The 15,124-nt window shown below is 40.4% G+C and overlaps 1 protein-coding gene and 1 non-coding gene across 4 annotated transcripts in view; both read left to right on the top strand.

Annotated features, from left to right (window-relative positions):
• Positions 1 to 75: 75 nt before the first annotated feature.
• Positions 76 to 15,124, top strand: part of Sf3b3 (splicing factor 3b subunit 3) — a 46,479-nt gene continuing 31,430 nt past the window's right edge. The window contains exons 1-7 of one of the 3 annotated variants that reach the window (XM_063247630.1): positions 110 to 230; positions 425 to 641; positions 3,342 to 3,482; positions 7,911 to 8,237; positions 9,626 to 9,798; positions 11,018 to 11,159; positions 14,884 to 14,996. In XM_063247630.1, the coding sequence (XP_063103700.1) occupies positions 3,413 to 3,482; positions 7,911 to 8,237; positions 9,626 to 9,798; positions 11,018 to 11,159; positions 14,884 to 14,996 (825 nt within the window). In that variant the 5' untranslated portion in view covers positions 110 to 230; positions 425 to 641; positions 3,342 to 3,412. Of the gene's footprint in view, positions 231 to 424; positions 642 to 2,348; positions 2,372 to 3,341; positions 3,483 to 7,910; positions 8,238 to 9,625; positions 9,799 to 11,017; positions 11,160 to 14,883; positions 14,997 to 15,124 lie in introns of those variants that run through there. The other 2 variants (XM_003472132.5, XM_063247631.1) reach the window with 2 other exon arrangements.
• Positions 8,714 to 8,791, top strand: LOC111757472 (small nucleolar RNA SNORD111). The gene has a single exon (XR_002791816.1). It is a non-coding gene; the product is annotated as a small nucleolar RNA SNORD111 (small nucleolar RNA).

Here is a 15,124-nt window from a genome sequence, read left to right as displayed (position 1 = left end):
TAGGATAACATGGTATTTTTAAGTAATTTTAAATACTGACGGAAGCATTTGAAAATCTTTTTATATATATTCTTCAGGCGCGGGCTGGGTACCTTTTCCCGTCGCGCGCTGCTGGAAGGCCCCTAGCTTGAGGGCTAATGGCGTACGCCGGCGGATTAACGGTGGTGGTGGTTTAGGCTTCGAAGGATTCAGGATCCGTCCGATACCTCCGCCATCCTTCCCGCTGTAAGGTAAACAAGTAGTCTTACGAGTTCTCTGGTCTCGGGAAAGTTGTAAGCAGCGATGTAGGAGGCTCTCCCACACTTCGGCGGGAGTTTCCGCGGCCCTCAGGCCTGAGTGTTTTCGGGTAGGGTTCAAGGACGGGAAGGGGAATGCATGGGGAACGAAGATGGCTTTTTGTTGTCTTTTCCTGCTCTGTCCACAGAATAGGAACGAATCTTGGCTCAAAATAAGGCTTGTAGAAAGTGCCTCGTTTTTAGGCCCCGGGGCCCGTGAGATCAGGGAAGTTTGAAAACGAGCGGGAAGGACATCCGCCGCAGGACTCTACAAACCAGAAAGTGGAAAAGAGAAAAAAGACTTAAAGAGAATAAGTAATTGAAACAGTCGTTGGTGCCAGAACTCTGGTTTCAGTTTATGCTTTGGTAATTAACTTATTTGATTCTCAGAATCTCAGTTTTCCCTTGTGCAAAATGAGGTATGATATTTGTCTAGAAAACTTTGCAGTCAGAATGCGATAATTCTACCTTGGAACATGGAAAAGGGATGGAGTAATCTCAGTACTCTTACCTACCCGGAGGAAAGTCGTATCACAAACTTCCCATGTTTTAACTGTTAATGTTTCTTGGTACATAGTTTTTTATTATTGACTGACCGTCCGCCAGAGTACACTGTCTTCCATTATCCAAGGTAAAGTGTGGGTGGAGAACCTGAATCTAACTAGATTTGGGGGATAATGAATCTCGTTTGTAGTGGATAAATAGCATCAGTTAAAAAAAAAAACGGGAAAATACAAGTACAGGAAAGGAAAACAACTCAGTTGGAGCTGTGTAGGGTTTCAAGGTTACCTGATGGTTTCTCCTATTTTTCTGCTGTTTTTGTGACCCAAGAGATTATTAAAAGTATATAAAAGTAATTCCCCATTCTGGATCTTTCTCTACACTGGACGATTGATTTTGTCACACTATAAGCAGGCACAACCCACAAGCAGTATTTGTGAGAATAGGCGTGGAACCCCAGCATTGGATGCTGGGGCAGGAGGGATCACAACCAGTGTGAGGCCAGCCTGGTCTACAATAGTAAGTTCAAAACCAGCCTGCAAGCGAGTTCTAGAGACTTAACAGCAACACCCTTCCTCCAACCTAATTTCTCCTTGAATATGGAGCTGTATGTAAGGTACAAAAGAAAGTTACACAGAGATACCAAAATCATTTGTTCCATTAGCATAGGTCAAAAAGCCTTAATGTGTAAAGTGGGTGGGGTTTTTTTTTTTTGTTCTTTTTGTGTCAGAGTTTCACTGAGTTCACACAACAATCCTGCCTCAGCCTCCCGCGTGCTGGGGTTACAGGAATGTTCCATGTTCCTGGTATAAATTGGATTTTGAGGGAACAACTCAGATTACAGGACATGTAAATTGTCAGTGTGTCTCTTTTTGAGACAGTCTTGTGATCAAGCCTGGTCTTGAACTATGTGGCCCAGGCTGACCTTGAACTCAGGAGGTCTGCTAGCCTCAGCCTCCCCCTCCCAAATGTTTGGTGTGTAGGTGTATGCCGTCACATTTGGCGGTACAGTTTCTTTCAAAGGCAATTTTGTAGTATCTCAACGTTTCATGGGCATACTGGGCATGGTTGTGCATGACTGTAATCGTAGCACTTTGGGAGGCTGAGGCAGAACAAGTGGAATTTCAAGGCCAACATGGTCTATATGTTGTAAGTTAAAGGCTGGCTTGAACTACTCAGTGAGGCCCTCCCTGTCTCAAAAAACCAAACATATTTCATATGTATGAATCTCTCAACCCACCAATTCCACTTACACAGCAATAATCTGAGAGATAAACTCACACATACCTAAGTGACCTGCATGTTAGGTATTCTCTTTTGTTCTTTGTCTTTTTTTTTTTGTTTTTGTTTTTGAGACAGGGTCTCATTAAGCAGTTCAGGATGGCTTTGAGCTCTCTTTGTAGCCCAGGTTGGTCTTAAGCTGTCCTCCCGCCTCAGCCTCCAGTGCTGGCATTAGAGATGTGCACCACGATGCCCAACTTAGTAAGGTATTTTCTTTGCAGCACTGTTACTAATAGATTGGAAACAACCTGAATATTCATTAGTAGAGTATTGGCTGACTTATACCATTCTTTGGAATACTCTGCCACTATAAGGTAAAAGTGAGAAAGCCTTTCGTTTATTGCTATCTGAAGGTAGTTAAATTTTAAAAAGTGAGTGGCAATTAGTATGAGTGTATAAAATGTAGTACCCAACTTTCGGTTAAAGAAAGATAAAATGTTTTTATATATACATATATTGTATGTGTATGTGTTTATATATATGGGGGGGTGTGTGCATGGATACAGTGTAATTTGGTAAAATTGATGGCCCTAGGAAGAATTGGGTTTTGAACTCTCATGTCAATACTGTATATAAGCAATAGACCCATGTAGTTTTTTTGTTTAAAAAATATAAATATCACCATTTGGTGTACTGGGTAAGTGACCTTTTTGTGTGTGGGGGGTGTTATTGAAGCCAAGGACTTTGCACTAAACCACATAAATACCCAGCCTTTTTAAAAAAAGTTCTTGAGGGCCAAGGATATAGCTCAGTGGCACAGCACCTGTCTGGCAAACACAGGGTCCTGAGTTTGATTCACAGTACCTAAAAAAAGAATTTTTGAGGCAGGGTCTTGTTATTTCCTAGGCTGGACTTAACCTTGCTATCCTCATATCTAAGTCTCTTTTAAGAGTGAGTGCCACCCCTGTCCAGCTAAGTGATTTAAATAATTTCTGAACCTCAGTTTTTTTAACCTATATTAAATGAGTATAAAACTGCATACATACATGATAATTGTGAAACTAGAAGCAAAGCAGAAGATGGGCATGGTGGCATATGCCTATATTCCTTACGGTCTGAAGGCCTAGGCCAGATAATCACTGCGAGTTCGAGATCAGCCTGGATTACATGATGAGACCCTGTCTCAAAAAAAAAAAAAAAAAAAGGCAGCAAAACTGATAGTATGCTGCCTGGTACTATAGGTAGAAAATACTGTTTGTTCTGCTTCATTTAACTAGATGTGCCTATACAAAAATGTCTAAAAATAATAGTTGCTCAGCTACTTCTCTGTTTTTGTGTTCTTAGCTTGCTTTGATTTGATCTTGTTGGTATAAACCAAGGCCTGGAATACTGAGGGTCTCAGTTTTGCTGTCATCATGTTTCTGTACAATTTGACCTTGCAGCGAGCCACTGGCATCAGCTTTGCCATTCATGGCAACTTTTCTGGTGAGTTCTCTCCTGTCTTTGTAAGTTGAAATGAATTAATGCATACTATATTTTGCTTATATCTTGTGGAGGAAATATTTTCCATGTATGAGAAAACAGTTGTTGATAAATATGAACATTTCAAATGGGCTTGTAACCTTTGAAAATTATGTTAAATTGAGTCCTATTTTCTGTTACTTAATTTCAGATGTGTTTCTTAGCCCGTGGTGTGTAATGCTTTTTTTTTAATCATAACTTTTAAAAAATTATTTTGTTTGCAATACATGATGATTAATTACATCACATTCATTTTGAGCAGTTGGTGTGCTTATATAACATCTTAATTATTCACTTTTTCTCCCTACCCTCTGCAGTCTGTAATGATTCTTATCACAGCTGTGTGTATTTATTTCTTGGCTCTTTTGTTGGTATTCAGTTGTCTATATATTGTTGTGATGCATAACAAGATGTGTAAGTCGTGATCTTTGATACTGAGACTTTGATTTTTGTGATAGCTCGGACCCTGGAATAAAATCCAAGGAAGCAAGAAATTAAAATTTAGGGAGCAAAAGGCTTTATTTTAGGCCAGGCCTGGCGACACAGCCTCCGGGAGCCAATATGGAAGACTGCGTGCCTTATAGCTAAAGGGTTGGGTTTTTAAAAACGAAAAACCACAGGAATGTTGTGAACTTTGACACAGTTTGATAACATCTGGGCTTCTTGGTATCTCTTGTAACTTCCTTGTAGTTAAATGTTTCTTAAGGAACAGCACATTTTATTACAGATAGGCTGAAGGGGGTGGGGGGATTACAAGAAACTGAAACTTAAGGCTTTTAAGGGAAATGGAGACTTAACCTAAAAAGAATGGGGAGGGGAGGGGGGATTTACAAGGAGCTGAGATTTAAGTCTTTACTAGAAATGGAATTTTAATCTCTATTGAAACGTCGCATATAGAACAGGAAGGAGGCGCATTGGTTAGAACTAGGTTACAACAATTTTCAGTTGGGCAAGAGGAATGTATGAAGGTATTTGAGAGGTTATCAGGGAAAGTTATTTATTTATTTTTTGTCTTTTTCCTTTTTATCGGTACCAGAGATCGAACTCACCACTACCTGCTTGCAAGGCAGGTGCTTTTGCCGCTGAGCTAAATCCCCAGTCCCGGAAAGTTATTTTTTTAAAAGGAAGTTTGTATCTTGGGTTGGTGTTTGAAAAGATTATAGGACTTTTAGATAAGAAGAAAGATAGTTCAAATAGGGGTTGCTGCTTGGAGAGAAGTGTCATTTGCTGCTGTTTGTTCATGAACTACATTGTGCCATGAAAAATGAACAAGGTGGTGGGGATAATTTTTCTTTATTAGTATATGTTTCCATGTATAGTAATCACACTCATGTTGGGAATTGATACGTCCACATGTTACAGTGGTGGGGGCTCCTATTAGAAAGTGGAATTAAAGCTAGACTTGTGAAATTATGGTTATCAGATTAAGAAGAAAAATCTTAGACAGTAGAGCTTTACAGAAAAGGAGATACTAATGTGTGTAAAATAAAAAACCTTTTCTTGTCACTGTAGATCAAACATTTGTAAATTAAATCTCCCCAGTAATTCCGCAACTTAGCATTTTGTTGAGGATCCAGTTTATCACCTGTGTGGTGCTTAATCAGAAGCTAATCTGTAGAATTGATCTTTCATGTTAATGTTATTTATGTTTGTCCATTTTACAGCTCTTACTGTGCTTTTGAGGGATTTACTAGACTATTCTTTGCTACTGTTTTGTTTTGTTGTTTTTAAGACTGGATCTTACGGGGCTTGGGATTTAGCTCAGCGGCATAAGCGCCTGCCTTGCAAGCAGGCAGTCGTGAGTTCGATCCCTGGTACCAATGAAAAGGAAAAAGACAAAAAAAAAAAAAAAGACTGGATCTTACCATGTAGTTGAGGCTGATCTTGAGCTATGTAGTCTAGGCTGGCCTTTTAGATTCTCTTGCCTTAGGCTCTTGAATGTTGAGATTATAGCACTCACATTATAGTACCACAGCAGCCACTATCCTTTTCAAAAGAAATTACTTAGGACTGGGGATATAGCTCAGTAGCACAGTGCTGGCCTGGCAAGTATAAGGTCATGAGTTTGATTACCTGCTACCAAAATTTAGAGACAGAAATTATATGCATGAGTTAGGGGATAAGGAGGTGAAGTTTATGGGTTTCTAGACTAGTGTCAGAGGGCTGGGGATTTAGCTCAGCTGCATAAGCGCCTGCCTTGCAAAGCAGGCAGTCGTGAGTTTGATCCCCAGTACCAATAAAAAGGAAAAAGACAAAAAAAAAAAAATTAGACTAGTGTCAGAGAAAATGAACAGTATGTTGATAATATTGTTGGTTGAGCTTGGAGGGGAAGTTAGTGAAGAAAGAACTTGTTTTAAACATTTAATGTCAACTCATCGTGGTAGAATTAGAATAACAGGCTCGTTGAGGACAACGTTGGCTGTTGAGATGTTGATTTCCATTATAAAAGTGAACTGTAAACTACACTTGGTGGCACATGCCTATAATTCCAGCACTCAGAAGGATTGTTACAGGCTCAAGGGAAGCCTGAACTGCATATTGTTGCGCTGTCTCAAAAACAAAAACAAAAAGCGAACTGTAGTGGGTTTAGAAATAACAAAGTATGCATTAGTTGGCAGCTTTAAAAGTTTCTTGGGACACTACATGAAATTACACACAGAAAGTTAATATAATGATTTCTTAGAATTTCAAGATGGGCTAGAAAAAGAGTGCTTTTGGAAGATTTTATTTATTTATTATTTATTTGGGAAAATATCCACTTATGGTTGCTGGATTTTTTTCCTTTTATAGTCTTGGAGGTTGAACTCAAGGCCTCATGTTTGCTGGGCAAGTGCTCTGCTGCGGAGCTACATCTCCAGATCCCAGAAGGTTTTAATTATGATATTGTTTATGAAGTTGCTATGTATTTCAGGCTGGCCTTGAATTCACTATGTAGCCCAGGCTGGCCTCAAACGTGGTAATGATCTACTGCCTCTGTGTCCATGGATTGTGAGGCCAGAGGTTCTAGATCTGTGAATTTAGCCAACTGTAGAACAAAAATATTAAGAAAAAAAGAATCATACTCAACATGTACAAGCTTCTTGTCATTATTCCCTAAGTAATACAGTGTAACAACTGATCTGTAGAATTTACATTGTTAGGTATTGTAAGTAATCTAGAGATGATTTTTAAAAGTATTTTTTTTTTTTTTTTTTTTTTTTTTTTTGTCTTTTTCGTTTTTTTTGTCGGTACCGGGGATCGAACTCACGACTGCCTGCTTGCAAGGCAGGCGCTTATGCCACTGAGCTAAATCCCCAGCCCCCTTAAAAGTATTTTTAAGAGACAAGATCTTCAGCTGGGAATGTGTCTCAGTGATAAGACACTTGCTTAATGTGTAAAGCCCTAGGTTTGAGTCCCGTCACTGTAAAACCAACAACAAAAATGAGACAGGGTCTTACCATGTTCCTACAGTTGATTGGGAACTCCTGGGCTCAAATGGTCCTGTTGTGTTAGCCATCTTAAGTAGCTGAGACTACAGGTGCAAGCCACCACTCCTGGCTTTAGTTGATTTAATGTGTACAGGAGAATGTGTGTATGTTTTGTGAAAATACTATGTATTTTATATACAGGACCTCAGCATGTACAGAAATGTGGTATCTGAGGCTGTCTTCAAACCACTTCTCATGGATATTGAAGGGCAACTGTACATTAATACATATAGACAATTCTCAATTATACAGATTGATGGTAAATCTCAGAAAAGTAAAAAAGAAATTAAAGATAACTTAGTAAACCCCCTACATTATGGTTTGTTGTTGTTGTTGTGTTTTGTTTTTTGTTTTGAGAGAAGGGGTTGTCACCAATGTAGTCTAGGTTAGCTTTGAATTCACTAAATACTCTAGGCTGAACTTGAACTCTCAGAGAACCTCCTGCCTTAGCCTTCCGAGTTCAGGGATTGTAAGTATTTAGCTACCGCTCTTGGCTATATTTTGCTTGTTTTTTTGAGACAGGGTTTTGCTGTGTATTTTCAGGCTGGCCTTGAATTCACTATGTATCCATGGCTGGCCTCAAACATGGTGGTGATCCTCCTGTCTCAGCCTCCTGAGTGCTGGGATCACAGGTGTGTGCCATCACACCCCAGCACTTGTGACCTTTTTCAAAAAGACTAAAACTAAATACTAAGCTGGGGGTTTAGCTCAGCAGCACATGCCCCTGCTGGGCAAGTGCCAGGTCCTGAGTTCAACCCCTGGTACCAAAAAAAAAAAAAAAAAGAAAGAAAGAAATTATGTATTGAGTCCCTGGCTTCCCTCATGATAATTCTCTTCAATGACATTTGATCTATCCAGGTCTACCCAGGTTACTTGTTGGATGAGTTTTGGTTGTTTATATGCTCTTTATTTTTTGGTTGTCTAGGAACCAAACAACAAGAAATTGTTGTTTCCCGTGGAAAGATCTTGGAGCTACTTCGTCCAGACCCTAACACTGGCAAAGTACATACCCTCCTTACTGTGGAAGTATTTGGTGTTATCCGGTCACTCATGGCCTTTAGGCTGACAGGTGGCACCAAAGACTACATTGTGGTTGGCAGTGACTCAGGTCGGATTGTTATCTTGGAGTACCAGCCCTCTAAGAATATGTTTGAGAAAATTCATCAAGAAACGTTTGGCAAAAGTGGATGCCGCCGCATTGTTCCTGGCCAGTTCTTAGCTGTGGACCCCAAAGGGCGAGCGGTTATGATTAGTAAGTGATTTTCTTTTCTAGTTCTATTGAATGAGTCTCTAATAAGTGCTCATTTGGGGATGACTGTTGTGAACTTGACAGTGCACTGACTTGCTTCAATAAAATTTGGCATTATATTTAGATTTACTCTGGTTTAGAGTTGTATATATTTTTTTTATTGTGGGTACTCGGGGCCTCACACTTGCCAGGCAGGCACTGCCCTGCTGAGCTATGTCTCCAGCGCCAGACTTGCAGTTTTCTTCTTTTGATAGTAGCTATTGAACTCAGGACCTCGAGCTTGCTAGGCAGGCACTGTGCCGCTGAGCTATTTCCCTGGCTCTAGAGTTGCGTTTTTAAGTCGTAATTCTTTTTAAAACAGTGGGGGAAATCTTAATTTCTCAACTTATTGGAGATAGTTGTTTTTCAATGTCTTTATCTGTAGCAAAGACTAAGATGAAATGATTTTGTTACTGGAGAGTAAAAATAGTTGCTTTCATCAGCCTGAAGTGATGATTCACATTCATGTCTCTTCTCTGATAAATTTTGAAGAAAATTCTGTGTGTCTGATCAGGCTTCTAGAGAGCAGCATTCTCTGATTAGTCACAAAATCATTTGCTCTAATCTCCAATTCAAAGAATAAACTTATTTGTTTATTGTTTTGTTTATTTAGGGACAGGGTCTCACTTAATGCAGTTCAGGCTGGCTTTTAATTCACCATGCAGATTAGACTGACCTCCTGCTCCCACTTCCAGAGTGTGGATTCTAGACAGGCACTACAACGCTTGGTGCTAAAGATAACAATTTTATTATATTTTGGTTTCCCAATGTCCTTAAATTGAGGGCACATTGGGGCTGGGGATTTAGCTCAGCGGATAAGCGCCTACCTTGCAAGCAGGCAGTCGTGAGTTCCATCCCTGGTACCGATAAAAAGGAAAAAGACAAAAAAAAAAATTGAGGGCACATTAAAAATTTTTTAGTTAGTGAGCTATTAAGATTCCTGTTAGGAAGGATGGGTCCAAAATGAAAGTATTGTTTACTTAATAATAGAGTACAGAATCCTCAGTGATTAACATCTGTAGAGTTAGTGCTGACTCTTAATTCTGGTTTTTTTTTTTTTTGGTACCAGGGATCGAACTCATGACCTTGTGTTTACCAAGCAAGCACTTGAACCACTGAGCTAAATACCTGGCCCCTGACTTTTTTTTTGTCTTTTTATCAGTACCAGGGATTGAACTCATGACTGCCTGCTTGCAAGGCAGGCACTTATGCCGCTGAGCTAAATCCCCAGCACCCTGGCCCCTGACTCTTAATTCTATTAAGAATAATCCTTTAAAGATAGTCATGATTTGAACATACCTGTTTTGCAAATCTTATTTGGAAATCTGGTGTGTCTTGTCTCTCAACTCTAGGTGCTATTGAGAAACAGAAATTGGTGTATATCTTGAACAGAGATGCTGCAGCTCGACTTACCATTTCCTCTCCCTTGGAGGCCCACAAAGCGAATACTTTAGTGTATCACGTGGTTGGAGTAGATGTGGGATTTGAAAATCCAATGTTTGCTTGTCTGGAAATGGATTATGAGGTATTGAACCAATCATCTCTGTTACCCTAATTGTTTAATTGTGTGAGGTTTTTTTTTTGTTGTTGTTGTTTTTTGAGACAGAGTCTTATGTGTAATGCTGGCGTTGGCCTTACTATGTAGTTCAGGCTGGATGTTTCGCTCACTTTGTAACCCAGGTTGGCCTTGAACTCCAGGAAATCATCCTGCCTCAGCCTTCTGAGTGCTGGGATTACAGGCATGTGCCACTATTGTGTGGATCTTAAATCTGTTCTGACAACAGATACCTTCCGTATTCCAAATGTCTTCCTGAAATCTTTTGGAATGTTTCAGAGCTTAACAGATTGGTTATGGTTGTGGTCATTAACCTTGTAGAGATGAGTGCCTAAACTGCACTTGCAACCCCAAATCACTTTTTTATTTCAAGCTGTCAACACTGCAGTTAAACCAGAATACTGAGGGGTTTTTTTTTTGTTTCTGTTTTTTGTCTTTTTGAGACAAGGTCTCACTTGAGTTCACTTTGTAGCCCAGGCTGGTCTTGAACTGCAGCGGATCCTCCTGCTTCAACCTTCCAGTGCTGGGACTACAATTGTGTGCCACCACGCCCGGCTTTGAGGTTTTAATTTAGGAAAAAAACCAACTGTATTAGTGTCTTTTGTTTTGCCAGGTGTGGTGATGCATGCCTGTAATCCCAACACTTGGGAGGCTGAGGCAGGAGAATCATTGTGAGTTTGAGGCCAGCCTGGGCTACATAGTTCATAGTGAGTTCAGCCTAAACTCATAATGAGACCTTGTCTTAGTACCCCTGCCCCACAGAAAAACTCCCATATTTTGTGTCATAGGTTTGCCACTACTGGACTATATAGTAGCCTTTGCTTTGTTTTAAATACACTGCATATCAACCAAAGTATTTGTTGGGAAACATTCCATAAAGAGGTCCAGCTGTGTTATGGAATTTTATTCTAAGAGAGGTAGTGGAAGGCAGAGCATTTTTTGCCTTGAATGGAAAGCTTCATCTAGCAGCAGGCTCTCTGGATCCAGGATTTGGAGATTTGTGTCCCTGTTCTAGCTGTTTTGTTACATAATAGTGTGAACTTTGTTAAACCATTTGGCATCTATGGGCCTCTGTTTTTTCATTTGTAAAATGGAGGCTTCCTGATGTCCTTTAGACTGAAAGTTCTTTAACATTTATTTATTTATTAATGGTACTGATTAGTCTTTGTGCCACTGTACTACCCTGTAGGAAGCAGACAATGATCCAACAGGAGAAGCAGCAGCTAATACCCAGCAGACCCTTACTTTCTATGAGCTAGACCTTGGTTTAAATCATGTGGTCCGAAAATACAGTGAACCTCTGGAGGAGCATGGCAACTTCCTAATTACAGGTACTCTTCTTATAGAACTTCTCTCTATCCTTTACCTGATCCATTTTATGTCAAAATTTAATAGGTTTCACTTACTAAGGTTTGGAAATTAATCCGTTTATAGTGAACCTGAGTGCTTTGTTTATGTTTTGTTAAAGATATCATGTGGTGTCTGTGAATTAGAAAACTTGGAGGATTAATAGTTTGAAAACCACTATCAAAATTGATCCAAAAAGAAATTAAGAAGTCAAATAGACCATTATCTATTAAAGAAATTAGAGCAGCAGTTAAAGTTCTCTCCTCCAAAAGATTGAAGGTACATGATTTCCAGGAAACTTTTTTTTTTTTTTGTCTGTTTTTGAGAAAGGGTCTATGCAGTTCTGGTGGGCTTTGAGCTCATTTTGTAGCCCAGGCTAGTCTCGAACTCACAACAATCCTTCTGCCTCAGTCTCGAGTGCTGGGATTTCAGGCATGAGCCACCATGCCTGGCTCAGGAAGTTTTTATTATCTCATTGAAGATTATATATTCCTTTTATTTAATTTTAATTTTTTTGAGACAAGGTCTCTATTGCAGTTCAGGCTGGCCTTGAGTTTCACTTCGTAGCACAGGCTGGTCTCAAACTCGAAACGATTCTTCTCCCTTGCCTCCCAAGTGCTGGGATTACAGGCGTGAACCACCATGCTCAGCTATATATTGCTTTTAAAAGCAAATTTCTCTAAAGGATAGAAAGATATTAAGAGCTTCTTAAAGAATAAAACTACCACTTTAAGTCAGTTCATCATATTAAGCTAAAGTAGGACAGAACTGTATTTGTGATCATCTGCATTTTAACAGACTTGGGAAAGATAGTGATATAGTATTTTCTTTCTGGTTTTATTTTTTCTTATGTTTATTTTTTATATCAGAAATCAAATTTGGGACCCTGTGCTTGTGAGGCAGGTACTGTACTCTTAAGCTATATCCCTGGCCTGTGTACTAGTATTTTCTGTTTTGAAACAGAAGCGCTTGAGTTGTCCAAGGTGAAGTGTACTATATGTCTGTTGTTGAGACAGGATTTTGGGAAGTAAGATCCCCACCCCTCTGCCCCAGTACTGAAGACTGAACCCAGAGCTTCATACCTGCTGGGCCAGGTACTTTATGAAGCTACCCAGCTTTTTTTTTGACAGGATCTCACTGTGTAGTTCAGGCTGGCCTCAAACTTCTGGTGATCCTCTGCTCAGCCTCCCAAGTACTAGAATTATAACTGTGCTATCTTGTGTGGCTTTTTTGGTTTAGAGTTTTTGTTTTTGTTGTCTTTTGGAGAAAGAGTCTCCTTATGTGGTTCAGGCTGGCCTTGGGCTCACTTTGTAGCCCAGGCTGGTCTCAAATTTGCAACAATCCTCCTGCCTCAGCCTCCCAAGTGCTGGGATTACAGGAGTGCGCCATCATACCCAGCTTTGTTTTTTTAGACAGGGTCTTGCTGTGTGGTCTTGGGTGGCCTTGTACTCAACTGTGTAGCCCAGGCTGGCCTTGAACTTGTTTCAGCCCTTTTGCCTTAGCCTCCTGAATGCTGGGATTATAGGTGTGCACCACCCTGCCTGGCACTCCCAACCTTTTTTATTTTATCTTGAGATAGAGTCTTGCTAAGTTGCCCAGGCTGAACCTGAACTTGAATCCTTTCATCTCAGCCATCCAGATAACTGTGATGACTGGAATTTGCTATCATTCCTGGTGAAACAGCACTTATCTCAAGCATTAAATCTTAGAGACTGTCTGATAAGCACATGAATATAAGAAGATAGATTACACACATCACTTTCTGTGACAATTTACCATACCTTTTACACCATCACACTTTTTAAAAGGGTGTTATTCATTCAGTTTTTTTAAGAGGTGCTTATTTTCAGACATGGTCTCATTGTGGTTCAAGCTGGCCTTGAAATCATGAGGATCCTTCTGCCTTAACCTCCTGAGCTCAGCCTGTGCTCGGTATTGAACCTCAACTGTCGATGTCGCTCCTGGCCGGCAGGAAGGACACACGACAAAGTCTGGCAGTGGACAACCTTTTCTTTTATTTTCCTTCTCCGTACAGCCTGCCCTGGGATCGCTCCCAGCCGAAGCCTCCTTTGGTCCGCTCCCCGCGGCTCCTTCTGGGCTTCTACTTTCGGGCTTCTTCTTCCCCCCCAGGGGTGGCACCAGTATATATACGGATACAGTGTCCAATCATGTTAAAGTAAGCAAGGCAAGCTGATTGGCTAACATCATCAGTTGCCAGGCAGACTATATTGTTGAGCGGGTTGCTTACGCGGTAAGCAGGAAACTAACGTGCTCGATGGGAGGGGTAATCTACCTCAGGCTTTACTCTTTACTACAGGCCTCACGTCCGCCAAGTGAGGCGACCGGGCTCGGGGCTGCGGCTCCCAACACTCAACTACCAACATGCTCAGCCTATGCTGGGTATTGAATCTCAGACTTCAAGGATACCAGACAAGTGCTGTGCCACTGAGAAAACACCCAGCTCTGTTCAACAAATTTGTATTGAATTTTTTTTTTTTTTGTCTTTTTCATCAGTACCAGGATTCGAACTCACAACTGCCTGCTTGTAAGGCAGGCGCTTATGCCACTGAGCTAAATCCCCAGCCCTGTATTGAATTTTTGTAATCAGTACATGTAATAGCCTACTAAGTCCTAGAATTGCAGTGGTGAAAAATTAAATGTGATACCTCCTTTTATGCAAGGTTGCGTCTAGTGGTCAATACCAAGTAGTTAAAAAAATTGCCTGATATTGTGCCAAATGCCTTGATAGCGTACAGTGGTCCCTGTCCTAGGAAGGACTGTCTTAGAGAAAGTTTCGTGAAGAAGTGGTATGAGAAGGAAGCATTTGTTACAGACATGCAAAGGCCAAGTAAAGAAAGAACATGGATCCTTCATAGAATACAAAGCTCACTACAGAACTAGAAGGGGAATAGTGGTGAATTGTAGTTACTGAAAGCCTTTTTTTTTTTTTTTTTTGAGACAAGGTCTTGTGATGTAGCTCAGGTTGGCCTTGAACTCACGATGTACCCTTGCGGGCCTTGAACTCTCAGCAGTCTTCCTGGCACAATTTCCCAAATTCTAGGGCTACAGACATGCGCCATCATGCCTGGCTAGTTGCTGAAAGACTTTAAATAATAAGCTGATAGAGGTGGACACTTCATTCATAAAGATAACTGCTTAGCATTTTGACTAGTGGAGTGATGGACAGGATTAAGACTAAGCTAGGAGCCTGATCCACAAGCTCTTTCACTAAGAAGCATAGCAGTATGTGAGTCAAACACTTAGAAAGAAGAGACTGTGAGAAAGAAGAGAATTAACGAATGATACTCGCATTTCTGGTTTGGTCTGTTTGTTGATGGTATTCTCAGGTGGAGGACTTAGGAAGTCTATTACGTTTGGGAAGCTACTTGAGTTTATGAATCCACTATATTTTTAAAGTGTGTATAGGATGTTTTTGTCTAGTAGGTGATTAGATTATAGGTGTGAGCACTGAGTTCTGAGCTGGATATGAAAATTTAGATGCATAAGAAAAATTTAGATGCATAATCGAGGCTAAATATCTTCCACATAAACACAAACTATATTCCATATATAGGGTGGATAAGAAGAAACGTGGGATATTTCTCAGGTTCAGGCATACACTGCCTTCACGTACCAAAAGAAAAGGAATAGAAAGTGAAAGTAATTTATCAGTGTGTCACTACTGCTGAATCTTGTTTTCCCTGACAGTTCCAGGAGGGTCAGATGGTCCAAGTGGGGTGCTGATTTGCTCTGAAAACTACATTACCTATAAGAACTTCGGTGACCAACCAGATATCCGATGTCCAATTCCTAGGAGACGGGTAAGGTCTTTGCCATAAGAGGAAAGATACTTGTGTTTGTGAAATGATTTAAACTTTTGTTTTGGGGGATTTTTGTGGGGGGTTCCTTTGTACTGGGGATTGAACGCAGGACCTTGCACTTGCCTGGC

Source organism: Cavia porcellus, unplaced genomic scaffold (genome assembly GCF_034190915.1).
Source record: "Cavia porcellus strain 051 isolate PalLab524CR breed Dunkin Hartley unplaced genomic scaffold, mCavPor4.1 scaffold_4, whole genome shotgun sequence".
Taxonomy (NCBI): domain Eukaryota; kingdom Metazoa; phylum Chordata; class Mammalia; order Rodentia; family Caviidae; genus Cavia; species Cavia porcellus.
The sequence above is the reverse complement of the archived record's forward strand: the minus strand, read 5'-3'. Positions and strand labels throughout refer to the sequence as shown.